The sequence below is a fragment of the Netta rufina genome (genome assembly GCF_964035555.1).
Source record: "Netta rufina genome assembly, chromosome: 24".
Lineage (NCBI taxonomy): Eukaryota > Metazoa > Chordata > Aves > Anseriformes > Anatidae > Netta > Netta rufina.
The window spans coordinates 5,483,701-5,511,295 of NC_140148.1; the positions used below are offsets into that span (position 1 = coordinate 5,483,701).

Sequence of the window (27,595 nt, forward strand, 5' to 3'; positions counted from 1 at the left end):
AATCGAGGGGGCATCATTTCACTGACAAAGCTTCAGTGTGGTGCAGGGACACATTCATGTGACACAAATAGCCACAGTTTTTGCAAATCAGCCTGTTTTCTCAGACAGGAAAGCCTCGATCCAAAGTTATGTGAATGCCAGCTAGCTAGATGGCTGAGAACATGCTGGGAAGCCTCATGGCAGCCCTGTAACCACCAGGGAGCTCGGGCATGGAGCCAAGGACGTAGAACTGGAACAGGAGGAGGAAAGGGGACGATGTGCTTAACTGGGAAACAGAGCAGCATCAACACATTCAGCAAATGCTGTGCTCAGATCTGCCAAAGGTACTGCTGCCTCTTCACACCCACAAAGGACTCTTCCCTGCATCCCCCCAAAATCTAGGGTGAAGGTTACTCAAACCAGGCTCCTCTTAAGAAAATGCCACACTCGGTAGTCTTCGTGTTCTCTGGTACAACATATCAAACCCCCGACCATGAAAACAAAGAATCCTTTTTTTTCCAGCTTTTATTTTTTTTCTGTGAAAATACAGGTTGAAATGTTAATTTCAAGAAATCACAGTTTTATAAAGTGTCATTCATTCAATACCAGCTAGTCATTCCATCACCTTTACCCATGCCTGTACTGCCCATCCCAAAGCTTTGTATTGCTTTGCCAAAGGTGATTTTTCTCCCAAAGACCTTAAGGAAGGTGCTATATGACAAGAGCCATCTGTATTTATTACTATTTGTCCTCCCTCCCTAACTTGTACTGGGATTCAGTCCTAAAGCCTAATTATGTTATTACACACAATTTAAGACAAATGTTAACAGGGATAACAAAAAAACTTTCTTGACTTTCTTGCCTGTTGGTATTGCACAGCCAGCCTTTCTGCAAGCTGGGCTTTTTCTGCCTGTCACAGCAAAAACAACCAGCCAAATTAACAGGAAACTGTCCCAGCAGCAGGAGAGAGCTGAGATCCCAAGTTGGTAGGTGGCAAAAACATTAAAACCCTGGAGATACTTCCGAGAGCAGAACCACATTTCAGGACAGTAAAAGCACCAATGGTTTGTGGTATCAGCCGGAGCGTCTTTCCCACGCGGCAGGGAGAGCTGACGCCCCAGCCTGCTCCTCTGAGCAGCTGCCCTGTAAATGGTTGTTACATGGAGGGCTGCAGCCTCACTTTCTTGCTTGAGGTGGCAGCAAAATAGGATTGAAGTTTTTGGACAAAATGAACAGGATGGAGATACTGGCTAATGCTGGTGTGAGAGCGCAGGAGAACGTAAACATCTCCACCTACCCAGCAAAGACGATCTGGCTTCACAAGGGTTCCTGCCTTTCACCCACCCACTCAGGTGGCCCAAGACTAGCGTTAATGCTATAGATGAAGTGTAAAGCTCACAGGTCCCGCAAGCAGAGGACTGCTGTACCCTGTCCTACTGCTTGGCAGAACTCGGGTCTAACACCAACGTACAAAAACGCACACCTGTACATTGAGGCACTTTGCGGACGACAGTGAAAGCCGTGAGGTGCAGCCTTCAGGAAGGGAACAGACTATTCTTTTGCACTGACACGTCACCAACAGTTATTATGACAGACTCTTCTTAGAAGCAGCCAACAGGTTTTTCTCCTCTCCCCCTCAGAGGAAGCCCGAGGAGGGTGCCAAGTGCAGGAAGTTTGGTTTCTGCACTCAACACCTGCTTGGGAGCTCCTGGGAATGCTGCAAGGCATCTCGATCCCTGTTGCTCCAGAGCCTAGAACTTGTAGTAGCTTATGGCTAAAAATTGTGCCAACTTCCCTATTCCTCCCCACTCCTGCCTGGAAAAGGTGTGCATAATGTTTTAACTGTTTACTAAAAAGACTCTTAATGTGGCTGCATTTCAGATATACTTATTTTGGACAATTCATTAAGTGCTTTAGAACAAAAAAGTGCTATAAGAGACTATACGCACAGTGGTGACAGGTTTAACTTCTTCAAGAGTTCCACTTTTCTACTGCATGATAACTTCAGTTTCCTGGTTAAGGATGTCAACACCTAGCGTAGCAAAACCAGCCAATATTCTGGGAGACCAAAGGGAAAGAGTATCAATTGCAGGTCACTAGTCCTCAGAATGGGAGGTCCAGAGCTTAACTTTTCCCAGCTGTTTTAAGTGAACTTCACTTGAGAAACCTGCAGACATTCCTGCCTCGTTGCATCTCCCAACACCAGCCTGGATCTGGCACGGCTGACCTTGCTCCCTGGGAGCTGCTCCTCTCTTCAGCCTGGGTGTCAGCAGCCCCGGCTCTGCGGCCGCTGTGGTTCCAGCATTCTGGAAGAGGCACAGCACACCAGCAAATCGGTTTGCTGTTTGCAGACACACAAGGGCTTTGAGCAGCCCTGAACGAGTGCACCCAAGTACCTTACGCCTCCCTCTGGTTTTGTTCTGGGTTACAGAAGGACTAGCAACACCCGCCCGTCTGAACTTGACACATACAGTTTCTGTATACTTTACAAAAAAATAATCACCAAAAAAAAGTTCACCAATGATTAAGGCATTGTGGGCCCAGCTGCCCGTCCCGCTCTATTAACATGTTTTGACGTGAGGGGAGGAATACGAAGCCTGGTACCAGCCTTTAGGTGCTGGTGCAGACGGACTGAGCTAACGCCACGCAGCACCGGGACACTGATCTCCAGCGGAGGGGCTGAGCGGATGGCAGGACTGGTAGCTGGGAGTGGGATCTAAGAAAACAGTTCTGCAGCAGAATTCAGACTTTGCCTGAGCTGATGGAGCTGCTGTCCTGCCCCCTCCAGGGGGAGCTGTGCGGACAAGGACAGCTCCTGTGAAGTCGCAGCAAGTCAGCAGCAGCAGCGGTGGAAACGGGGCTGAGGAGCACAACCCTGCCCACCACGGAACACGTTCCTCCTGCCCTACCGTGTACTCCCTTCGTTGGTAGCAACAACAGAGTGGGAAGCACCAGCTCCTATGTCAGGGAGGAGATTCAGAAGATGAGAGCTGCAAGCAAAGCTCTTTCTGGGAACAAAGTTCTTTTCTGATTCAAGAAGGAAGTGTCTGCGGGGAAGGGTGGGAGGTGAAACCAAGCACCCAGCTAGTTACTGCTGTCAATTTTCCCCATGTAGAAGGCTTGAGGTAGAGATGATGCTACCCAAAGCCTACAGAAACATTAAGTTTTTCCTCCAGCTAGAAGGAAGTTAGCCAGCTCCCCTCAGCACAAACAACCACAGCTGCACTGAAGATACTCAACCTCCACCTCCTTTGAGCAAGCCCAGGAACTACCAGCTTCACCTCAGAGGCTGAGCAACGGGAGCTCTCATCCAATCCCCATATGCTCCTGAAAAGCACAATCACATTCCTCTGAAAAGCAGGAATTTTCGTGTACCATTCTCAAGCTCAATCTCACACACCCAAAACAAGTAATTCCCACTGTTCTGGGGAACATTTAAGCTTCAGGACATGTCTTGGAACTGGATCAGAGCAGACAACAGAAGTGAGGCCTGAGAGCAGTGAACTGCTGAACTGCTATCCTACTTCAGCACAAAACACCAGCAACTGTGCGTGGTGCTTGATGGCAGGGGTGGCTGGAAGCTTTTGCAATTCCGTATTTCAACAAGGTAAAAACCTCCACTGCAGAAGCAGCCTCACGGCCTGTTCTCCAGTTGACCGTGTTTGACTCTCCACGTCCAGCTGACACTGCAGTCAGGGGCAAGGGTGCACTGCAGCTCAATACCGGAGTCGGGGACCTCCATGTCGTAGTGCACTGGCTGGCCTTCTTTGGTAACCAGACTGAAGGCAGGGACCCGTACCTGTGAAGCAGAACAAATTAATCTGAATGCCACTTCAAGCCTCTTTCAGAGCATAATAACCCATTAACTAACCCAGCCTGATTGGCAAATGACATCACCACTCAAGAAAAGCTGCAGGAGAGAAGCTTGTGACTGGCAGAAAGATCCTGAAATAGATTATCTCATTAGAAAGTATCTCAGAAACTGGACTAATAGCATTCAACCTGCTGCTAACTTGCCTCCTTGAGGTCGTTGGCCATTGCAGGTGTTTTCTGAACCGGCTGCATTTGGGCACTGCCAGTTCGTCTGTGGGCTGGTAACCTTTTGCTTTGTGATGTCCACAAGAATGATGTACTCCAAAGAGAACCAACAGCAGTGAAACACATTCTGGACGTCTGCAACCTCTTTGTTTAGAGATGATCACATTTTACACTTGGATGAGTCTTGGTCCCACAGACACCCATAGTCTCTTTCAGGTCCTGCCAAAAAGGCCCATAGTGGGGTTCACTGGAGTCTGCCAGCGTCTCCTCCACATTAACAAGCAGGAAGCATCACAGCCAAACACAGCCTGTTTCCCTTAGCTGGTATTACTGCTCTTGAAGAAAAGGTCAGAGTGATTCTTCTATAAGCAGAGGGGAAAGAAGTTATCTTTCTAGTCAAAGAGAAGGATTTTTAAACTGGAGCACAGGTACTTTTTAAGATGGAGCTCAACAACTATAAGCCAACTGCATCTTGGACATCCAGCATGGGATGGAGGGGACTGTCCCCCTCTGCTCTGCCCTTGTGGGGCCCCACTTGGAGTGCTGCATCCAGGTCTGGGGCCCCCAGCACAACAACGATGTGGAACTGTTAGAGGGGGGTGTAGAGGAGGCCATGAGGGATGCTCAGAGGCTGGAGCACCTCAGATATGAAGAAATACTGAGAGATCTGGTGTTGTTCAGCGTGGAGAAGAGGAGGCTCCAGGGAGACTGCATTGCAGCCTTAGAGCGACTTTTTACATGGGCAGATAGTGATAGGACAAAGGGGAATTGTTTTAAACCAAAAGAAGGGAGATTTAGGTAAGTTATTAGGATGAATTACTTTACCCAGAGGGTGGTGAGGCACTGGAACAGGTTGCCCAGGGAAGGTGTGGATGCCCCATCCCTGGAGGTGTTCAAGGTCAGACTGGATGGGGCTGGGGGCAGCCAGGGCTGGTGGGAGGTGTTCCTGCCCATGGCAGGGGTTGGAATGAGATGATCTCTAAGGTCCCTTCCAACCCAAACCAGTCTATGATTCTATGAACTATGATACCTATGATGATTTCCAGTGGTTTGTAGTTCATAAAGTATCTTCTGGTATCACACTTACAACAACAGCACTCAAGTTATGTAACTAAACACATCATTAGGGTCCCTGAACAGACTTCTGGTTCACTGATTTTAAGGCAGGATGAGGCTGCATGATAGAAGAAATCATTTTGACAAAATGCCATACTTAAACAACTCCTAGCTTTGTGTCTTACCTGGCTGCTTATCCCAGTGGCAATGTCTCCCACCTTTGTTCTCTGGAAATCCCTGATGTGTAAATTTTCTCCACTTAGCAACTGGACCTGGATTTTCACTCCTGAAATGTGAAAGAGAAGTCATTAACTTCTGCTGTACGGATAACAACTTCACAGTCCCACATTGGAGAATTGACTATCAATACACAGGCATCAAAAGACCAGTGTTTTGTGTTGTTGTTGTTTTTTTTTTTTTGTCATCAAGTATTTCATTTATGTAGGTCTTGGCAGGGCACACAGGATTGCTGAAGAAAACAATGACTCACAGAGCAGAGCTGGATTTAGCAAGAAAGCAGCTGAAGAGACATACTGATTTGTACAACATGCCCTCAAAATTACTCCGTAGAAATTTATGGTTATAAGGCATATAGTCTTGCACATGGCAGCTGCACAAGGCGAGGCACAAAGCTGAATCAGACTCCGTGGGTTCAGAAGCTTCTTTGGCTTTTATTGGATTATATAGACTTGACTTCCACCCACCTATGACTGGAGCAGACTTGGCCTCTTGACAGCCCATATGCTTTCAGGAGGGTCTGTGCTGACACAGGAACTGAAGGGTATGAAGAATTCAAAGACTCCATACCCCAGATCTGCTAGATACTGAGAAGGCTGTACCCAATCATTTATCCAGACTTCACAAAGATGGACTCACCATTGAAATAGCTAGGAGTGTCCGTGTGACGGCTGCGATTCAGTAGGTTGTTAAAGCTGAAGCTCTGTCCATCTGTCTGGCTGTTCCAGGAATGAATCCCTGAGCTCATAGTGTCCCTCAAGCTATGCGAAGCCTTCATGGAGTTCTGCAGAAGTAAGCACAAGTCTGTCAAAGGCTCCTAAAGAACATGAGCTTCCACGAGACACCAAACATGAAAATAACCTCAAGGGAAAAAAAAATAATCCACAGGGATGTGCGATTGGGCCTTGACTTACTCAGCATTTACCTGCCATCTAGAAAAGGGGATGTATAACAATGCAACAGTTTGCAGACACAGAAAGCTATTCTCAATAATCAAATCAGTTATCAGCTGAAGAGTTGGATGAAAAGAAAAAAAGGGTTTCATCATACTGACAGAAGAATAAAGCATCAGATAAATCTAATGTTGTTAAGTGACAATGCACAAGAAAAAACAGTAACTCTACATAAACAACTGCATTGTTGTGCTTGTTGGAAAAGTCTCTATTATCTTAGAGTCATGGGAGGTCAATCTGACAGCAACAGCTTATGGGTAAAGACCCATCAAAAGTCACATCAGTTGTTAGGGTTATGAGCTAGGCAAAAGAAATAGAAAAAAAAAGCAGAGTCACATCCCATGCTGTATCAACATCTGAACTACTGCAAAGAACTGTGCTCAACTCTCCTCAGAAAGCACTACAATACTGAGAAGAGGAACAGAAATAGGAAGCAAAGACGATCACGTTCAAAAATGACTCCTGCAGATGGCAGGCTACACCATTTTGGACTCTCTGTCTGAAAACAATGATTGAAGGCTTACAATTAAATTACATCCTTCCTGGTACAACAAGGCTTATTCTGTGTTGTTGTTTTTGTTTGTTTGTTTTTAACTGGTATTCCCTACCTTATGAATAACGGAGTAAAAGCAACCGATTAATTAAACCTAGTCTTTAAATAATATACAGGTCATTAGTATGAGTAGGTTAAAACACATTTGTGGAGATCAGATCCATAGGCTGGGAGTGAATATCCAGGAGAAGGGTTACTGTTCTGCCCCATACTTCTGCTCCTTCCCTAAACATCCCTCCAGTGGTCAGGAAGAAGATCCTCAGCCATTGGGTCCAACTCAGTACAGTTCCTATGCTCGCTCACCCCTACTTCTTCAGTTCCTTGATTCTACATGAATAGGATCAAGGCCACTGATGTTTTCCAGACCCACACACTTGATGCTTACTGTGAAAACACAGCCCAGAAGAGCAACTGGAAGAGAGGGATCATCATGGGACAACAAACTGAAAAACAACTAAAATCCTAAATACCCCATTGCCTAAGAACAAAGTTTCATCCCTCCAGTATGCTGCAGAAAAACAGATGTCAAAAGCAACAAGAAATGGGAAAAGCTCCAGATGTTCACTGGTCACAGCTTCCAGAGGCGGTTACCCTGTGACCCCTCCACACCCCCAGTAACACAACTAGCATCCACGTATATTCACCTTCTCACTGGCATCTGACACAAATGGGCTGTCGATGCTGAGACATGAAAGCATTTGTTCTTGCTCTTCCAGCGAGTAAGGCTGTGAAAGGCTGTTCAAAAACAGTTCTGCAAGCAGAAAGAAAGGGAAGGAAAACATTTAAAGTGATTCCTTTTGTGAGTTCCTGCTCCAATCCCAGTTATAACAATTAATACTCTTAATAATCTCAATAATCTTAATAATCTTCTGTGTTAGATAATGACCACTGACACTGGTGTCTATAAACTACCTGACACATAATTCCTCTGGTATTGCTACCACGAGGAAAATAGGGAAACTGAGCCAGAAAGGACAGAGGAATCGTGCAGTGACATGCAAAAAGTCAGAAAGGGCTTGCACCCAGGAGTTCCCAGTTCTTGCCTACTGTGCCACCTCTCAGTCTTCACTCTAGACCATCTGCATCATACCAGGGAAAGGGACAATCTGAGGTACTCTGCTCTTGCACTAACTTGTGTTGATGATATCCAGACCTGACAAGGATGATGGAGGTCCAAAGCCATCTGAGAAAAAAGACAGCCCTCAGCAACTCCTACAATGATATTCCTCAGTTCTCTGACAAGTTACATTTCAAGACACTTTTTTTCTAGCTTGAACTTTTCAATTCAGTTATGAAGACAAGAAAATATGGGATAAAGAATTGAAAGGTTGAGGTAATGGAACTGGACTATTACTTCACTGATTTTTCACTCTGAACTTAATCTCATGTTTTCAGATTCTGTATTGTTGGCTGGTGGGTATAGCTTTTCCAATGCCATAGACTGACCTCAACTACACTGCTTTGTTTGAAATCTCCCATTCAAAAGGCTTATCCCTTTATTAAAAGAATTATTTTTGAAGTATTCATACCTTCATCTGAAACTAGAACTGCAGAGACTGTTTATATAGTGCACATAAGCACACATCTGAAAACTGGCTGCTTTTTGAGAGGTTCCCACACCTCCCACAGAAGTTCACTACACTGGTCAGACAGTGGAAGGAAATCCTGACCACTACCTTCATGGCATGTTTAGTTGCTTAAGAGCTACTAGTTTTGATAATTTCAAGGAAGGGCAAACCATTCATATAACAAGAGATGCACTATGAACAAAATGACATTCCCAAAGAAATAAAATAACTGCCAAAAGGCCAAAATAAAGCAGCTGTGTTTTTATCATGTTCTTAAGCAAAAAGCTGAATTCCCTACGTATCTCATCACTTACCTATTTCCAGCTGCTGAAGCTCTTGTTCTGAAATGGTTGTTGCTTTCTCCACATGGCTGCAACTCTTCAGGGGGAGAGGAGTCGAGGAGAGAGGTGGTGGATCCCAGATCCCAGATAACTCCTTGCACACATTCCAAGGGGTTCCCTCAACCTCCTCTGTTTGTTCCAGAGGTGGTGGTGGTAAGACTGGGCTTACACAAGAAACTTTGTCTGCCAATTTTGGGTCAGAATGAGTCTCAGAAACTGGGCTCACGGTGGGGGACAGGGATGTCTGTGGATTGTTTTCTTTGTTCAGAGATAAATGTCTAGGCTCTCTGTATTCGCCTTTCCAGGGGCTTGTCACACCTCCCACTATAAAAACAGAGAACACAAACATTGTCATACAGAGAAAAGAGGTAAAGGTTTTCCTTCACAATACAAGTTTCAGAACTGTATCTTGCCGTGAAATGCTGTGAAATGTGAAATTTAGCTTCTTCAGAAAACAGAGCCAGATCATCTCCACAAGTTCTTACTGTATCACAGAGCTTTTCAGGAGGATTAAGTTGAAATAAATCATGGACAGTCTTAGAGGGAAGACCAGATCACAACTATAAGTTACAGCTGAGGATGCAATAAACCTCTGCTTTCAGTTTTGCTGCATATCAGGCTCCAGCACACTAGATGCATTTGATACATCAGCTGAGCACAAGCCAAGCCACAGCACACACCTTAACAAGCCCATGTAAAGCACAACATCATCTGCTTCAAGTAGAGAAGGAAGAAGGAGCATGTGACAGCACACAGGAAATAATTTATTTGGGTGAGAAACATAAAGAAGTCACTTCAGGGTAATTTCAAAGAAAGGGATGTGGGCAAAAGCTATCAACCCCAAAATGTACATCAGTGCTGAAGCCTGTGCAAGTGGTATGTTGAACAGGCACCAGAATACATCGGTAAAACACACTGATATGTCCCTACAGGACCACTCTAACACAACCGGTCACTTTACCAGCATGTGAAAGAAGCTTCATATATGGGACATTTCTACCTTCTTCAAGTGCAACACTGGTCTTGGTTTTCAGTTCAGATGCAGATGCTCGCTGAACAGGCTCTTTCTCCAGACCCATTTTAATAATTTCAGCAGTGAGAGGGTTGCAGGAAGGTGGAATTTCCCTCAGAGGAGGTGGCTCTTTAGCTATCTGTGAAACAAACAGGAAGTGAAAGAGGCTAGACCGGAGAGGCTTCATTTGATTTCAGAAAGGTTCTTCCCATCCTCAGAGAGCTTCCAACTGAAATTACCATTGCATGAGAGGCCTGAGCAGTATATTTATTTATTATTTTTTTTTAGAGTAGAATGACTCAAAATTCACACCGAAGTCATGAGCAGAATAGGAAAGAAAGAGCTCTAGAATGTATAATATGCAACAGTCTAAATGGAGTAAGAAATTATTAACTGCCATAGCAAGGTTAGCATCATCTTAGAACTGTCTCTCAGAGAGACTTCCTAAAATGACTGCTGTTTAGTTAATTATAATGGGATTTTACAGGCCTAAGTACCTTTTACTTGACATATTTTGAATTACTTACTTTCAGACAGAGAGGATGATTGTAATATTGGGTCCAAGGGTGACACCCATTAAGCATGTGCAGCATCATACAGCAACTGCTCCAGACATCCACTTTGGAGTCGCAGCGTTTTCCCATGACCACCTCTGGAGCCATGTGAGTTTCTGTGCCAGGCACATAGTTCCCTAAAACCATTTAAATGAAAATTCACTGCACGTAAACTAGACAATTGTTCCAGTGCAACTGCTGGGAAGCCTAAGGCAGCCTCCTTGTCTTTTCAGTTAAAGTGAGAAACAAGTCAGCTTCACCCAAAAAGCAGCATCAAGCACTCCTGTCAGCTGTTCAAGAACTACATGCCCCCATTAGTCTCATCCCTTATATGCAGATGTATGTATTAAACTTCCCTTCCTAGCATTTTTGGGAGGCAAATGCCATTGGTGAACTCAGCGTTAGAAAATATATCCATCTCTTCCAACAGATGCATTAAGAAGCAAAGTAAAGTTTCACTGCCAGAAGTCAGCAATTATTTTTTCCTTTGGTGGAGGTCAGGATTCTTCCCCAGCTGTTTAATGAAGTTAAAAATCTAACTCTGACTTGTCGTGTAAGTTTGGATGTGATGTCCAGCAGGGACAAAATGCTGAATGGGGGTAGGTTGACTTAATTTTCGATAAAAATATAATACTAACAACAACATAAACACAACAACCTTCTAGACTTGAAGATAAGAACTGAATTCCAAACCTAAATTCCTTTTAGCTGTCAGTGACATACTTCACAGTAGAGTCAATAAATGTTAAGTCTGGAAAATACGGTTGCCTGCAGATTAGCCAAGCATGAATGCTCAAAAAGAAAGAATGAGTCAGCAGGGCAATTCTTTAGAATCACACCAGAAAAACCTTACCTGTGACCAAGCACTTTCCCAAGCCATCTGGATGAAGGTGAGCAGAGTGACCAAAATCACACAGAAGAGCCCTGCTTCCATCATCAGACAAAAGCACATTTTCCGCTGCCAACGAGAGGTTTTTAACTGGTAAGTTCCTTTTTTTTTTTTTCCTCCTCTGAGTGGCCACAATACAAAGCCTAAAGCCCACAGAGGTACTTTTTTGAGCCCAAACCAAGGTCTGTTATTCCTATGGAGTGTCACTGGCTCAAGCACATACACAACTATAATTATCCCAGTTATCCTCTATCCCACTGATGAAGTGGCCTGGGCAAACAGCCTGTCAGACCAACTGGACAACAGGAAGAGGTGACAAATATCACAATAAGCCCAGCTGTATAGAACTAAGTTAAGCTCCAATCTCAAATGCAGAGCTGAAAATGTAGTAAATAAACTTTAGACACTCACAGTAACTCAATTTCCAAGCCCTTTGCACCTTGTAAGAAAAAGGGAAGAACAAGATACCTTAAATAGCATCCTACCTTTTACATCTCCATGGAGAATGTTCTGAGCATGAAGATACTCCAAGCCTTCTAATGCTTGGCCCAAATAACTGAGGGCTCTGTCCTCTGGCAGGCAGCCATTCTGCTTAATTAGCTGACCTAGTGAGCCACCTAGAAAGGAATCCATAGAGTCCGTATCTGTTAAGTTCTTCTCAGCATCATCAACATTCCTTGTTTCTGACGGAGAAATGAAAACTGCCAGGCCTGACAGCCCTTGTCTTACACGCATGGGTTTATTCCTTTTGTTCATACCCAGAGGTCTTACTGCCTGTGGATACCAGCCTCTTTCATGAATCCTTTTGCTTAGCATCAGTTTAACAGTAGTGCTTCGTGTTAAAATCAACTACTCTGTGATCAGACACTTCTAGGTGCTCCTGATCATCAGCCATCCTTCACAGGCTGTGCTTTCCATGGGCCTGGCTGGAAAAAGGAGCCTTGGGCAACATGGAACCATCTATATTTGCTTATAGAGCATCTCCTGTTCTAGTCCAACGTGCTTTACATGGTGCCATGCAAATAAAAGTGAAAGCAAAAAACAGCACCAACTATGTGGTTTAGTGAGAATTTACAGCTGGTGTTTGAGAGATACGCATCTTGAAAGGAAGAGGGGCTGGACTAGAAATGACTCCCCCCAAAAAAAGACACCAGCAGGGGTAACAGAAACCTATCCCAACCCACTCAGGAGTTAATGCTAGGAACACTTAGATACACCGGAGAATTAACAGAATTTAAAATTGGGGCAGGAGGAAGAGAAGATCAATGTCCCCTGCATTTGACAGCTACAGTGATGCTCCCACTGTGGCTGTTCCTTTCTCACCCTCCATCAGCTTCATGAAGATGGTCACCCAAGGTCCTTCCTTCACAGCTCCATACAAGGGGACAACTTTAGGACTGGTTATTGCAGCACACGTTGTCAACTCCTCTGCACGGAAGTGTTCAACTTGTACCTGGAGTGACAAAGAAACACCAAACAAATTTCATGACACATCCTGACAGACTTGTCCCTCCCCAGTGCCTGCGTCAGAGAGCCCTGCACTGCCTAGCAGCGGAAACTCACAGACAGCTTTTGGTTTCAGAAATCGGTGGGTACAGCAGTTAAGTGGCAACACACAGATCAACTCTGAACAAGGACAAAGGGAGTCCCTAAATCCTCAGTGTCCAAGTGAAGATTTATCAAAAAAATAAAATAATAAAGTAATAATAAAAAAAGATGCCAGCTTGCAATTCCTCTGGCTTTTGGTTACAGACTACATGCAATCTTCAGGAGGAAGGTAATTTCTGTCTCAGTTAAGAAGATAATACTGACAACTTAAGCATTCTGCTTTCATGAGATCTGAAAGAAGAAAAAAAAAATTCTAAGGATGGTGCAGTACTTGGCAGACACAGCTCCTGTGAAATATGAGAGAATATGAAATATGCCTGAAGCAGTGATATACACTACCACCTTTTTAGTGGTGTTCAGCCTGCACAGAAAAATGGTTAAAGAAAAAACATTCACTGAGTTTGGCCAAATAAAATAAACCAAGAATTTGCTAAAGACCAGAAGGAAAACATGAGTCATTACGATTTTGGTGGGAAAAAGATGTATCATGTTTCTTCACTGTCAGCAATCCAGCTATAGCCAGTTTGCTTTAATCTCAACAATTGAGAGCAGGTGCTTGCAACACCAAGTATGGTGAAAGAAGGTCAGGTAGTCCCCTTCTGACAAGGGCAGACAGCAGTAATTCCAGACAATTACTTACGTGAAATGAAATACACCATAGTTTAATGTTCAACTTGCACATTAGAACTCACTGGTTAGGAGTTTGGCCTGAGAAGACACTTCTTATCTACAGAAGTACCCTTTGAAATCCTCTAGGAATTAAAAAAGTAATTGCCATTTAGAAAGACTTAAGAATCTCCTACCTTCATACATTTCTTTTCAGCACTATCACCTCTCCTTCCTGAAAACAGACCCCACTACTAACAGCTATTTCTCTTGAGACAGCGTAATTGCATGATGGATAATAAAACTCAGTAGTTACATACTGTCAGAAAAAAAACTGGTCATGGTACCACAAAATTCCACATGTAAAGCATAAAGATGAAGAACAAGAAATAATTTTCTACTTGCTTTAAATATGTTTGTTTCTATCCACCTGAAAAATGAAATGGTTAAAAACCTGGACAAGTCTTGCCACTTCTGTATTTCCACCAGGCAATACATCAAGTTGATGCCAGTGTAAACAAAAAAAAAAAAGCGAACATTTTAAAACTGAAAAATACAAGTTCCAATTCTTTTCTCACATAACATTTTCGTACTCACTTCCCACACACTTTTCAAAGTTTTCTATTGGAGTAATGTGAGAAACAGTTCTACAGAGGTGATAAAACTGTTCAAGTGTTAAGTTCAAGTTAAGTAGTTTGCGTTCTCATCAGCTACTTCCATTATAACTCTGCTTTCACCTCTGAGGCACCCCATGGCCGCCTACAAATCAATACCCTCATTCAAGTTACACACACATCACACGACAGTGACATATGACTTGGTGTACAATAGATTATTATGCCAACTCCTGGAAAAACACATATCCTTGCTGCACCTGTAACAGAATCACCTCCTTACAACATGCCAGTGTTGGGTATGACAGTCCCTGAACAGGAGAAAGCTCTCTCCTTTTTGAGTACCTATCAACTGTCTGATCTTTTTCCTACTTCAGTCTGTTGCCAACAGAGAAACACCTGCCATGTCTCCATTTATACTGGGTGTGTTTTAAGATGGGAATAGTTAGACAAGCATGCAACTCGGAGCTGTTTTTTTTTCCCCTCTGCAGACACTAAGAACACACTTAAGATCTTCCTGAAATCTCTACTCTTTTGGCCTGTCTTAGTGCAAAAACCAAGATACCTTTAACACACTTTGAAGCCAAATAAGCCTATTTCTTATTGCTAAGCTTGCCCTACTATGCACACCTCTGTCTGCTGCTTCTCTCCATGCCACCACCTTGAAGCTTTCCCTTGGACATAACCACTGCACTGTGACTGTACAGTCTGTGGAATTAGAAGACATTGGCTCTTTACAGAATTATGGAATCATTTAGGTTGGAAAAGACCCTTAATATTTTCAGGTACAATCCTCCAAGCCATGTAACACTACCAAGTCCCCTGCCAGACCACATCCCTAAGCGCTACATCCACATGTTTCTTAAATACCTACAGGGATGGCAACTCCACCACTTGCCTGGGCAGCCTGTTCAATGCCTAACGATCCCTTCTGTGAAGAAACTCTTCCTAACATCCAGTACACATCTCCTATGTCTCCTTATATCAGACAACCTCCCCTTTCTCACACATAGATTACCTTTTTGGCAGCACACTGAAATCCTGTCTGTTTGTCCTCTATTTTGTAGACTTCTCCAAAAGAGCCAATGCCCAAGGAACCATGACACTTGGTCCAATGAACTTCTTCTCGGTACTCGTAATCCACTGGCTTTAGTTTCTAGGGGATAAAAATCAGAAAACAAGATGAAGCAAGCAAGGAAGCACATAATACCATAACTCTTTAAAAATCCGTGAATAAAATTACTTCTGCCACTGGCTTGAGATGACACAATATGGGAGGACCTGACAGATTTTTGTGTGTGCCCTACTTCACCTAAATGACTATTCACCTTTGTCATAAAGAAAGACCACCCGTGTTTGGATAGTTTTGGAGCTCCAAACTATTCCCTTCACCTGCAAGACTGTGAAGATGAAGATAAATTCTACAAACAAAACAAGGTTAATCTGACTAAATTGAGGCATCTATGTGTGAGCTACACCTTTTTTATACTCACTTGACTGAGATTGTGCTTTACATCTCAACGTAAACATTTTCAGGTAGGTAAGTAACACCCTGAACTCCATTGACTGTACTGATAGGGTCATCACTGATTCCAGTGAAGAGTGCTCTAATAGGAGTTTAAGGAGCTGGCTAAGATCTGAACTTGTAAGAGATAAATCATGTCTGTAAGATTTTCATGCATTTGTAGTGCTCATGTCCTGCGTTTGGCAAGGGATAGTGGGTAACTCACTGGTTTACCACCACAGGCAGCAGACATGCTTTTGGCAATCTATAGGTCCCTGGTACATTTTTCTGTCTGTGTCACAATCCAGGTGAACTATAGCCAATAAAATATTGCTGTCTGTTCACCTCAGTGGACTGGATTCTTTCACAGACAGAGAAGATGTTTTTGAAGACTGACTATGCACAGAAATACTTCTCATAAATAAGCATGCATATTTTGTGAATGAGAAAACAAATCAGAGACACCAATATAAGACAGGGCTTTATGTCCTTCAAATAACAAGGTTGCATCTACCTCTAACTGACAGTGTTCAACCGTATCAATACCCACACAGAAAACACGGTCATGTTACAGAAGTCAATACATGGATATAGGTTCTCTCTCTTCTGAAGCCCAAGAGAAACTCTGCCTACCACAACACTAGTATGTAGGATCAGAAGATCACCTCAGTAAGTAGCACGCCTTCGTTTTCATCTGCTCTTTGAAATTGTTCCTTCAGGTCCAGACCGCCTCCTCTCCACGTCTTGGCTAGGCTGGCTAAATTTTGTGGTTCACCGAGACTCACACTCCCCTTCAAGGCGTCTACCAAGTATTCTTCCACAGAAATCTTGTCCGAACTGTTTTGCATGGACTGGTTGACGCAGTTGGGGAAACTATATTCCAAGTTTAGCCCAGATAAACGATGCTCACTGTCTTGATAGTTGAGATTGCCATGGAAATATGTCTCCAGAGCATTCAGTTTCATGTGATGGAGAGGACTGTCCAGATGTGGGAAATGAGGGGGTATTATGTTGTATGGAAGGGGATGGAGAGTTTCAGGCTGTGGAACACTGTCCCTTTGATAGTGCAGTTTCCACACGTGATTAAGGCACTGAACAGGGCTTATCAGCTTGTGCAGTTCTGTTTTGTATTGGCTCTTTGGTAAATGGAGTTTGCCTGTGGACAGAACTTTCTCAGGTTTCTCAAATGGCAGCGGATCATAAATCAAATCCTTGTTAAGTTCTGACAACCAAAAATTGTTTCTGAGAAGAGTACTTTGGTGTGTTTCATCCTCCTAGAAAACAAACCAGAACAGCTGAGGAGTAAACTCATTATAGCTACCCAAAATTCAAAGAAGAATTGTTAAGAGCTCGCAGGGGTCCCACCCCTGCAAGAGGAAGGTCTAAGGATTCTCACCTGGACTGGAATTGGGGTGCAGCTCTCTTGTTCTGGAGTTCTGGGACCTCGCCTGCCAGCAGCCACTGTTTGTATTTTCAGCTTGGATCGTTTCTTGTGACGTTTCTTTCTTGTTTTACCACGATGCCTCCCTCTCCAACAGGTAGGTGCCATTTTCCCCTCTGTTGCGTGGGCCACATTGTTGGGGATTTGATCAAGACTGTCTGAGCGGCTATTGGAAACCAAAATGCATGAAGTCTCTTAGATCTGATGGTGAAAGCACACCCTCAGTTAACAATTACGACCGATGGAACAAGAACAAGAAATAGCAATTCTGCCTCCTGAGATGTCAAGAATAGAGAACTGTAACATAGCTTCTTGCCTTCTAATATGTAGCAATTGTAACTTCAGAATCAAGGCACTGTAGTATATCTGGCATTGCAAGGAAGAAATACGGGGAGTGGGGACAGAAACAAAGCATTAAGGCTCACAGTTTTTGCAAATTCTGCAAGGAACAGCAAGACTAAGGGGCAAAGTAGACAGCAAAAAGCACCGAATGTCTCCAGGTTGCTCTGAGACAGTTTATGTGTATGTTTTATAGTGAACACAGAGATTAAGTATAAACGTAATATTTAAATATTTGTTAAAATGAACAAAAGTGCTCATAATATAAGTATCTTCTCTATTTGAAAGAAAAATAGGTTTTGCAGCAGAGAAAAAGGGTGATGAAGGGCACTAAAATGGAACAGCTACAAAAAGCTAGAAAACTCTAGCATGTAAAGCTTAATTATTATAATACTACAATAACATTTCTAGCAGTGTGTGTGCACGTGTGTGTATAAAACAGCACTGGTCAGAATAACAGCTGAGGGCTTATACAAACAGATGCAGTTCTCAGAAGGAAAATATGCCCACAGTTATTCAATAGCAATCATGGTAGTTGGATTTTTTTTTAATTGAATTGTAAGAGAAAACAGGATATTTGATCTCCAAATGAAGAAATTATTATTGTTCTTTTAATCCATGTGGTATATTCATTTGTTTTTATTAAACAGCGATGCAGCTCACAGTCGCCATTGCTCTCTCCATCTTTTCTGTTGTCTCAGCGCACCACTGAATGGTAACAGATCCCATAACCAGAGGCCTGGGTGCTGATATTACCACATTGCCTTGAACCTGAACATACTCATGATGTGCATTCCACATCAAACCCCTAAGAAATGGTTCACACTGCATTTTTTCAGATGGTTCGTGGGACAACGTCAAAGTCAGTGTGCTGTGTCAAACCATGTAACCCACAAGGTCAGATTCAGCGTCTGAAAACTTCCAGAGAACAGGCAGAACCTAATTCTATATCCCAGTTACCCACTTAAGAGAGCGCTGGGGCTTAATAAAGCTACAGCTTGTGCCCTAATAGGCACATATGGAAGAAAAGGCAGCTCATGCCCAGATGACTTCAGACAAGCAAGTCCCAGAGACCTCCATTTTTCTCTTGCAATGGTTACTCCCCTTTTATCTGTTTCAGCTTCTCTTCAAAACTCCGTTGCTGATGCTGTTACTAAGCAAAAGCTCTTCTCTCATCCTCTTTTGTTTATCCTCCCCAGAAAAGCAGCAGTTCCTTTTTCTTATGAAAACTCCCAGCAGTAGTCTAATCTTCCCACAACTTTTTAAAGAGGATGGTGTAACGAAGTTTCAAAAGCATCAGTGCTGTTCAGTTAAAAAAAGACCAAAACTGTCCCTTGAATCCTTCTACTTCAAGCCCATGAACCTCAAAAAACACTCCATGATTTCAAAACAAATTTGAGAACCTGGATAAAGTGGCAGAAAACTACAAAGGCCAGTAAACCAGCTGGCATTGACAATGAGACACTGCAAGGCTTTTTGAGTAGTTTGTGCTTAAACTTATATTTTCTTCAAATATATAAAGAAAGGCTTTGAGGAAGACGCTTCAGGAAAGACATGCTCCTCCCAAGCCTCAGACACTAAAGCCAATCCAGATAGGGTCTCTTTTAGAAACATAAATGAAAGCACACAGAGCCAGTGTGATTTGGACAAGGTAACACACACAACAGTGAAGGTGGGTGTTCACGTTAAGAGATCTCTCACCTGTAACGTTTAGTATGAGCAATAAAAGATCTCTCTGATAAAGTGGGGCTGAATTCCTGACTGTTTTCACCTGTGTGAAAGAAAACAGGATCATCACACATCTTCAGTATCACGCAAGCCCTCTTCTGTTAACTACCGAACTAAGAAACACCTTTCCCAACTTGCTAAACCAAACAGTGATCTAGACAAATCATCACACAGGCGTGCCACATTGCCTGCAGTACATCCCTTCTTCCCTGGAATGATATAGCTCCCCAGCATTGTGATCTCCTGACCCCCAGCTATTTCCCACCCAAAAGCCTTTATTATTAATTATTTATTTATTTTATTATTATTATTTTTTTAAGAACACCCTTCAGAAGTCAGCCAAGAACAAATGAAGGACATAGATTTCTAGTCAACAAAGCTAGGTGCAATGGCCACATGCTGGTCTTTCTGCTTTATTCAGTGGATGCTGCTACATTATTAAGAGATTTCATGAGCTTCCTAAATAGAGACTGGGATGTGTCATCAACTCCACCCCATATGGGATTACAAATAGATTTCAGCTCAACTCTCCAGGAGTGCAAAGCGAGTGAAATCTCACACCGCGTTACACATTCCTTTTTCTCAATGAACAGCAAACCTCCCTGCTACTTACATTCTGCTTGGGCAATAATAGAAATTGATGCACAGCCTCCTTCTGTTTCTTCTTTTGCTGTTCCTTTGGTGATTACATCATTCAGGATTTTCCACTGACTATGAAAGATGCCCTTCTTCGAATCTTCTACTTTGCAAACACTACTTTGCTTTTCACTCACTGTCTTGTTCAGTCCCTTTGTAGCTGTGAGCTCCTTCTTATGCTTGACAGTTGGATCAGGAGCTCCTTGGCACGTAATTCCCATCACTGCCATTTCACAGGTTCAGAGAGTCACTGGTAGAGAACAAAAAGAAACAAAGCAAAACACTTGTCAAAATTATTAACTTCACAGGCAGAAGCAGCTTCAGGTTCAAGAGAAACAGGAGCCTGCTGCAGGTATCGAATTAACACACAATGCAGACCAAACCAAGGTCCTGTCCAACCTCTGAGCACAGAACCGAAAATGAACCCAAGACTGCCAGTGCTCCATCCCTGACTTGTACCACTGAAGATCTGAAGAGTCGATGTTATTTTCAGTACTTGAGGCTATACAAGCTTCAAAGGGAAGTTTATTTTTTGGTATATTCCCTCAGCTTAAATGCAAACTATGAAACCATATAGTAGAGGGAACTCTTGTATCACTAAACAGGAAGAATATACATTAAAAAAAAAAAAAAAAAGAAGCAAAGACATGGGAGATTTTCTCCTAGAGTGTACTAGGAGAAATTACAATAAGCCCTAGCAGCACACAAAATGGTCATAAAATGCTGTTAATTGCTTTCCTCCTTGTACTCAGTTGCCCTGGAATCCATTTCCCATTTTTCCTTCCAATGAAAAAGGTTAGGCAACGAGCCTGCCCATACACAACTCCTCCCTCTCCACCTTCCTTCCCCTTAATTGCCAATAACTTCTGAAATCCTTGGTCAACCACAAACGAGTCTGAGAAAAGAAAGGCTCTTGCAGCCTGTTGGACCAACGTGAGTCGGTGCTGGAGAAGATGCTGGCAGGGAGCAGCTCCATAGCTGAGCAGCACGGCAGGGAGGGGGCTGAGCAGGGAGCACAAACACAGCTTTGGTTTGGCCCCCGCTACCCCCAAGCTGGATTCTGGAAAAGCTAAGCCATAGCAGCTTTCTTTTAACCCAGAAACCAGAGTTTAACCCAGAAACCAGAGCATGCTTGATCACCCCTTAACCACCCAGGTTGCTTCCTTCTTCTGTTCTCCCACGGTTCAAGTGTAAAATCTTAAAATGACTATTTCCATCATTAAACAACCCATGGAAATTCAGAAACCTTAACAGGTGTTAACTACCACAAACCCAATATGAGATGAGAAGCAGGGACTTTTGAACAAAGGCCAACCAAAACAAGATCACAGAACTATTACAGGAGCAGGTCTTTGAGGCTCCTCAGTTTAAATCTACACCACAGAGTTTCTTGTCTTTTTTTTTTTTTTTTCTTTCCCCTTTTTCCCCTGAATAGCTGCCTGGGGCAACAAGACATTCACCCAGACAAGCTCTTTGTCACTGGACGGTGACAAATGCAGCACCAGCGGGAGCTCAGTGCCTACAGGGCCACCGAGGGAAGGGGAAGGGAATGGCCTGGGAGCCAAGTGCACAAACCTTGGTGTGATTTGTAAATGAGTCACCTAACAACCTGGCAGGTATACAAGGAAAGTCAACAATGACCACATTCAGCGGCTAAACAGAGAACAGCTGCTGTGCAAAAGAAGTGCTGATGACAGTATCCCACTCATTACACCCATCCCTCTCCCTCTTCTCTACAGAAATTATGTCAAATCTCAGTGCTGTAAAATAATCCCTTGGAGCAGCAGAAAGCCAGCCTGCCAGATGACTAACCAAGCCACCAGTGAGCAAACTGACAAGTTCAGAGCTATTTTTACACTCACTCTCTCCTGATTTGCATTAACTCTGTCCCTCCTTAACCTCCCCTCACCTTCAAGGACCTTCAAAGATCGCAGTGCAAACCCATCCCCATCTCTGAAAACCTGTAATCCTCCAAATCACTCCTCAGCTTAGTTAAAAGACAGCAGAGGGAGGGGAGAAACAAAATTGTAAGTCCTTGCCACCCTCTGAAATGGAAAAGAATAACAAGGAAACTTCACTGAGATTAAAGTCAACAAAGTACATAGCTCACCCAACGACTAAAAAAAAATAGGAGGTAGCTAGTGTAAGCAACAGCCGGTGCTCAGACAGTTTAATGTGTGACTCAGGTCTGCAAGCCTGTGTAGGCACAGAAGCTGCACGCCCAGCCCAGTTTAACCATTGCCATACAGTCTGCAGGACCCTGCAAGGACCAAAAACCCAACTGTTCTGATGGTACGTACAGCACAGCACGCTTGGCAGAAGTTGGGATGAAAACCAAACCAGAACTTTTAAATAATTATTGAAGCATAACTTCTCTCGGAGCTACATATTCAGAACCGAACAGGCGAGACTCATCGCTGTGCAAGCCGCAGAGATAAGCCCCAACAATTTGGACATGGGCACTCGGTCCCCGCGCCCAGCCCCACAGGTGTAGCTCTGCGCAGTGCAGCTCCAGGCAGGAGCTTTCAATGCAGCGAGCGGGTACCGAGGTTCCTCGGCAAGACCATTAAGAACGGGATTTGCCCAACAAGAGACACGCTGGAGCTGTGGTTTCGGCTGCCTGTGAACTCGCCACCACCCAGGATGAGCAGGGTTTCCTGTACGGGCTACAGATGTGCAGCACCGGGAGCCTCGCTGCCGGGCTGGGGGGTCGCCGCTGCCTCATGCCCCAGAATTGCCTCTCTGGTTTTCAAGGCCTCGTCTCACTCATCCAAGTCACTGAGACTCAACTGTGACTTTTGTTTTCAATATCCCCAACTTCCTTCCTTATGTAGACATGTGTACGGGCTCGTTATTTTCAAGGAGAAAAGAAAGGAGAAGTCAGGTAATGATACAGCAGATAAACGTGCATGCTACGCCCCCAGCCCACAAAGGGCTTTTGCTAGCTGTCTGATAGGCCCCTTGCTCCTTAACTTCACTAAGATTTAAGCTCGCATCTCATTAACTAATGTCAGTTCTCACTGCTGTAAAAAAGAAAGTGCATTTTTACAGAATGAAAGCCAAACACGGTATCAGTTGTGTTGTGGAGGCACCAGCCCGATGGCAGCGGCAACTCCTCCCTCCAGCACTGCCTGTGAGAAACTGGTGTCCTGGCTAAGGCCACCCAAGGCCTATACGGACTCAGAACGAAGGAGACACTCAGCAATATTAATGCACGAGAGAACCATACATTTTCTGCTCCTTTAAAGTCTCCTCCCTCCCCTGCCTGTCCAAAACCAAGTCCCCATTCACCCTCTTTGGCTCCTCCATCTCAACACTGGCCTTTCTGCTGGAAGCTGTTTGTAGCAGGGACCTTAAAAGTACATTTCTGTGTTTCATGAAGTTACGCTCTACATAGAAAGACTCACAGGTGAAAAAAAAATAACACAAATACCTCTTCAGCTCTAAAGCACCCTGCAGCACACCATTAATATGCAATCCTGCTTGGTCTGCATCAGTCAAATCTTCCTTGCCAACAGCTTTTTGGAGAATTTCGGTTAACATTTTGTTATAGTTTTAAGAAGAACTTGGGAAAGAGCTTTAAAATATGCATTAGACCTCATAGGTCAGCTTCTAAGTACGTAGATTTCTTCTCCTAGTCTGAGTGTGAACGTTCAGCAGCAGTTTCACATTGACATTTAGTTTTAAAAAAAAATCAAGTTGTCTCAGTGAGGTTTCCCACTTCCTTACTGAGAAGAGTTTGATGAACAATATATTAACTTAGGCTAATCCTCTCTTTTGCAGTTGCTATTGGTTTATTAAAACAACACAACTAGCATTTTAAATCACGTTGCATTGCTGACCACTACCACAAAGCAACAGCAAGGTAGAGCAAGGAATTCATGTATCACTAGAGCAGGGAAGAGCAACTGAAAAGAAAAAGCATGCACCACACGGGGACCTGCAAGTCCCAATACCTGCTGGTGGAGCTATGGTTAGTCAAGAGCGAGCCAAGTCTGCAACCAAAAAGATCCGTCTGGAGTATTAGCTACAAAATCATCAGTCAAAGACATCACGCCTTACCAAAAAACAGTTTTCACTGGGGAAAAAAGAAGAATAGATGACGCTTGTTAATAAAACGAATCACGCTAAAGATCTGGTTTGGGACCTAAGGAATGGAAACACACACAACACTCTTGCACCCGAGGTACCACTTCCATTCGTTCTTGCCTCCTTGCTGCTGTCTGTCTCTTCTCGGATGCTGCAGATGAGCTTCCTTGCCTGCCACGTTTCAGATGGAACTGAAATTAAGACAGTTCCGTTTTTGGCTGTGTCAGTTTAAGGCATATTATTGTAGCATGGGCCTGGGGTTGTTATTTAAACAAGCTCAGTGCTGTCAGCAAGGGAGAGGTTTCAATTTGTCTCAGAAGGGACTAAAAGAAAAAAGTTGTAGTAATCAACACACACCCCTATCTTAAAACACACTTAACGCCACTGTAAGGTAATATGTTTAAGAGGAAAAGACTTACTTCAAGTATTTAAGAGTTCCAAAGTAAAAATAAATAGAGCGTCTGGCTGATTAAACTGCTGGTGAGTCAGAGCAGCAGTTACTATTCCAGGATGCTCACAGCCTTTCCCTCCTCCTGCTCTACACAGCGTTATCTTTTTGCCTGTCCAGCAGGCTTCCAGACAACCTGCCTGGTTCCTCTCGGTGTCCCACGTGCTGCCAGGTGCTGCAGCATACACCTGCACCTGAAGGCCACCAGGTAAAGCCAAACCACCGCAGAACTCTCGGTCTGAAGGATTTCACTATCAGCGTTATGTTTAAGTTATGTTACAAACGATAATAAATATGTCAACATATTCTTTAAAGTGGTTGGATAGTAAATATTTCAAAATCCCGTTTCAGCCATTTATATTGCTTACTGTAAACAGCACGATAATGAGCCTCGACTTCTTTTTAGTTGCCAGACAGTAGTATATTGCAATAGTTTGGTTCCAAAGTCTGCAGGAAAAATATTTGACTGGGTTTAACCATCAGCAGAATTTCTGTAAGTATCTAAACACATCTATCTTCATTTCCTCGAGTACAAGCTTGAGAACAGCTCACCCCTTAACAATTCTTTCCATGCTCTTAAACAAAGATAAGAATAACACCATTTACCCAGAGTTTATAAACATCACTGCATTCTCATTCATTCAAGGTGCCCAATTTTTCCAAGCTGCTTTGCAAACAAGTCTTACAGAAAGCATCCGAACGAACTCTGGCCTGGCAGACTCAGGACACCGTTTAACAACAGCCTGGTTTTGAAGACCCACTTGTGGAGTGAAGCTATTTCCTAAATTACAGCAAGAAGGTATACGAAGCACCTAGATGGACAACCTCCAGCACTAACCACAGACATATATTAAAATCAATTCTGCCCGAGTCAGCAGGTCCAGGTTTTTACTAGTTATTACAATTATAATTGTTTTGTGGCTTGAAATTTTCAATGCACATTTATAAAAACGTCATGTAAGGCTATAATTGTAGTGCTATGTAAGGCACCATTGACGAAATGTTAAGCAAAAAAACAAAAACCCAAAGCTTTGTCAAATTTAGCATAGAAGCATTTCTATGCAATCCTAATTTACAATCAGTCCTGTGAATTTAACTATTATCATATGATAAAGTAGAAGTAGGAACTGACCACAGCAAATTCTAATTGCCCATCCTGAGCAAAACTCCATCTTAACTACAGCATGCAAGAAGCACCTTTCCGACAAGACGTGCTCTGTCCTCTTCAGTGCCCTGTGCTCCGATGCTGCTGAAACGTGACGAGCAAAGCCCGGCTTCCTACAGCTCCAAGCCCCACGTGCCGAGGCCTCCGTCTGGTCCCCCACACACCCTCCTGACGGCGTGGTTCCCTCACACCCCCTCTTCCCCAGCACCTCCAGACCCTCTGCAGACCGACGTCCCTTTTCCTCGGAGCCTGCCGCTCTCCCAGGTTTGCCTGGTGCTTGCCACCGACCTCAAAAGTTGCAGGAGGCGAGTTACAGGGACAGCATGGTCACGCTTGGCTCCTTCCCGTTAGCAGCCAGAGGGATAATTAGGGACCACATCACTGCCACAGCAAGGGCTCAGCTCTGCCTGTTACCGCTGTGAGCGCTGAAACAAGATTCAGGACAGCGGCAGAGCTCGCTAAGCCCAGCGATGCCGGGTCAGGCCCTGCAAATCCTTCAGGTTTTTTGTTTGCCACAGGCTCCCTTGTTATATCGCTTCTTCACAGCATGCTGTGCGAAGGTTCGGTCTCTCTTTTAACAGTTAAAATTTAATAGTTAATAGCAAATGACTCATTGCAGAGGAATCTGGTGGCGGTGCCAATAACAGATTTTAACGTGGTTAAAAGGCAATAAAGCGGCGCGCTACAGACACGCATTTCAAAGTCCGGCCCGGTTGCTCTTATCGCTACTGTCACGGCCCAGAAGGTGCAAGCTCTTGCCCGTGAAGGAGCACGAATAAACACCTCGTGAAAGAAATTCGGGGGCTGCTGGGTGCTGCCCCCCGCGCGTCCCCAGCAGGCAGACAGGAAGCACCGAGCTCAACCACAGCGGCGACCGATTCATCAGCAGAGCAGCACCAGAACCTCCTGCCCCAAAGAAGGGCCAAGGGGCGGGTAATTCCCTTTTTATCCAGCCCCGGGGTTTAAGGGACCGGGCCTCATTTTGCCGAACCGGGAGCAGCCCCGGCAGAACAGGGGGCACCGGGGAGCTCCGGACTCGGTGCCCCCCGCCCTGCCGGGGCTGCTTCCAGGGTCGCTGCCCCCGCCACCAGCCGGCCCCGAGCAGTGCCCAGCGCCACCCCGCTCCCTCCCCCGGCAACCTACCGCGGAGCGCGGGGCCCGCCGTAGTCCCTCCGTCCCCGTCGGCGGCTCCCGCACACTGACAGGCGCGGCCGGCTTGCGGCTCCACCCCCCCCGCGGCGCCAACCAATCGGCGCTCCCCTCGCCCGCGTGACGGCGCCCCCGCTCCCGCCCCCGCCCTCCCGCGCCCAACCACCGCCCGCCGCCTCCCGCCGGCCACGCCCCCAGCCCGGCTTGGCGGGGAGGCCGGGGGCGGCTCGGGTTTCCCAGAAGTGGGCGGGGCTTCCTGCAAAGCGGCCCCGCCCACAGCTTCCTCGGGCCGGTGCAGCGCTGCGCGTGCGCGGGGCTTGGGGGGGGCGGGCTACACGGGGAGGGGGGGGAAGATGCGCGGTGCGCATGCGCCATGGGAATGGGGCGGGGGGTGGGGAGGGAGAGGAGGGTGCGCGTGCGCCCAGTGACCGTTAAACGGCCCCGGGCCGCGGAGGGGGCGGGTGGGCGCTGAGGGGGTCGCTCTGCCGCTCGGGGAGGGGCTGCTGGCAGCGGCTTCTCCTTGTGCCCTTTGGCTTTGGAGAGGGGTTGCCGCTGGCTGTCGTTTTTTATTATTGCTATTTTTGTTTAACGGACCTCAGTAAGTGGTGTTCTCTTGCCCCGGTCCCAGCTCTGGGTGCGGCTGTGGGGTGCGGAGGTCGGGGCTGCCCTAAGGTGGGCTGGCTGTCAGGGGGATTGCTTATGTGGTAAAATCCCTCGCTATGCTTGGCTGAGGGAGCTGTTGGCTCCTTTGTTACCCTAAGGCTTTGTTGGCTCCTGCCCATTAGGTGCCAGGAGAAGGTCTGTGAGGAGGGGGGTCACCGTCTGGCAGCAGAGCTGCTGTGAGTGTGCTATTTCTCAGTGCTTTGAGCTTGTGATAATCTTAGGTTTGTTTAATCGTGTGTGCACTGTCCCTGGAGGTGCCCGAGGTGAGGCTGGATGGGGCTGGGGGCAGCCAGGGCTGGTGGGATGGGGCCCTGCCCATGGCAGGGGGTGGCACTGGGTGGGCTTTAAGGCCCTTTCCAACCCAAACTGTGCTGTGAGAGACATCAATTTTATGAAGTGGTAAGATGAGGGGGAATGACCTCAAG

The 27,595-nt window shown here is 45.0% G+C and overlaps 1 protein-coding gene across 3 annotated transcripts; it reads right to left on the bottom strand.

Moving 5' to 3' along the window:
* Window positions 1-503: 503 nt before the first annotated feature.
* On the bottom strand, window positions 504-26,579 carry MAP3K14 (mitogen-activated protein kinase kinase kinase 14). Of its 3 annotated transcripts, none has more exons than XR_014619110.1 (17): window positions 26,502-26,579; window positions 19,634-19,906; window positions 18,994-19,063; window positions 16,909-17,119; window positions 16,178-16,786; window positions 15,027-15,164; window positions 12,504-12,633; window positions 11,666-11,797; window positions 11,145-11,249; window positions 10,265-10,428; window positions 9,726-9,876; window positions 8,699-9,049; window positions 7,461-7,567; window positions 5,950-6,094; window positions 5,259-5,359; window positions 3,997-4,236; window positions 3,654-3,778 (listed from the first exon to the last, which is right to left on the bottom strand). XR_014619110.1 is itself a non-coding variant. In XM_084301379.1 (16 exons), the coding sequence occupies exons 2-16, from the start codon at window positions 19,884-19,886 to the stop codon at window positions 3,614-3,616; spliced, it is 2,832 nt and encodes a 943-aa protein (XP_084157505.1). In that variant the 5' UTR covers window positions 19,887-19,906; window positions 26,502-26,579; the 3' UTR covers window positions 504-3,613. The 3 variants fall into 3 exon arrangements, 1 of the variants encoding a protein (XP_084157505.1); XR_014619111.1 differs by having other exon boundaries at window positions 3,997-4,379; XM_084301379.1 differs by lacking the exon at window positions 3,997-4,236 and having other exon boundaries at window positions 504-3,778.
* Between the last annotated feature and the right edge of the window lie 1,016 nt (window positions 26,580-27,595).

Bases quoted from the DNA above. Each gene is read 5' to 3' on its own strand.
- MAP3K14 (XM_084301379.1), bottom strand. From the start codon at position 19,886: ATGGCAGTGATGGGAATTACGTGCCAAGGAGCTCCTGATCCAACTGTC. The intron at 16,787-16,908 runs GTGAGAATCCTT...TTTGTTTTCTAG, and splicing joins GCACCCCAATTCCAGTCCAG to GAGGATGAAACACACCAAAG. The intron at 5,360-5,949 runs GTGAGTCCATCT...TTCACATTTCAG, and splicing joins CACTCCTAGCTATTTCAATG to GAGTGAAAATCCAGGTCCAG.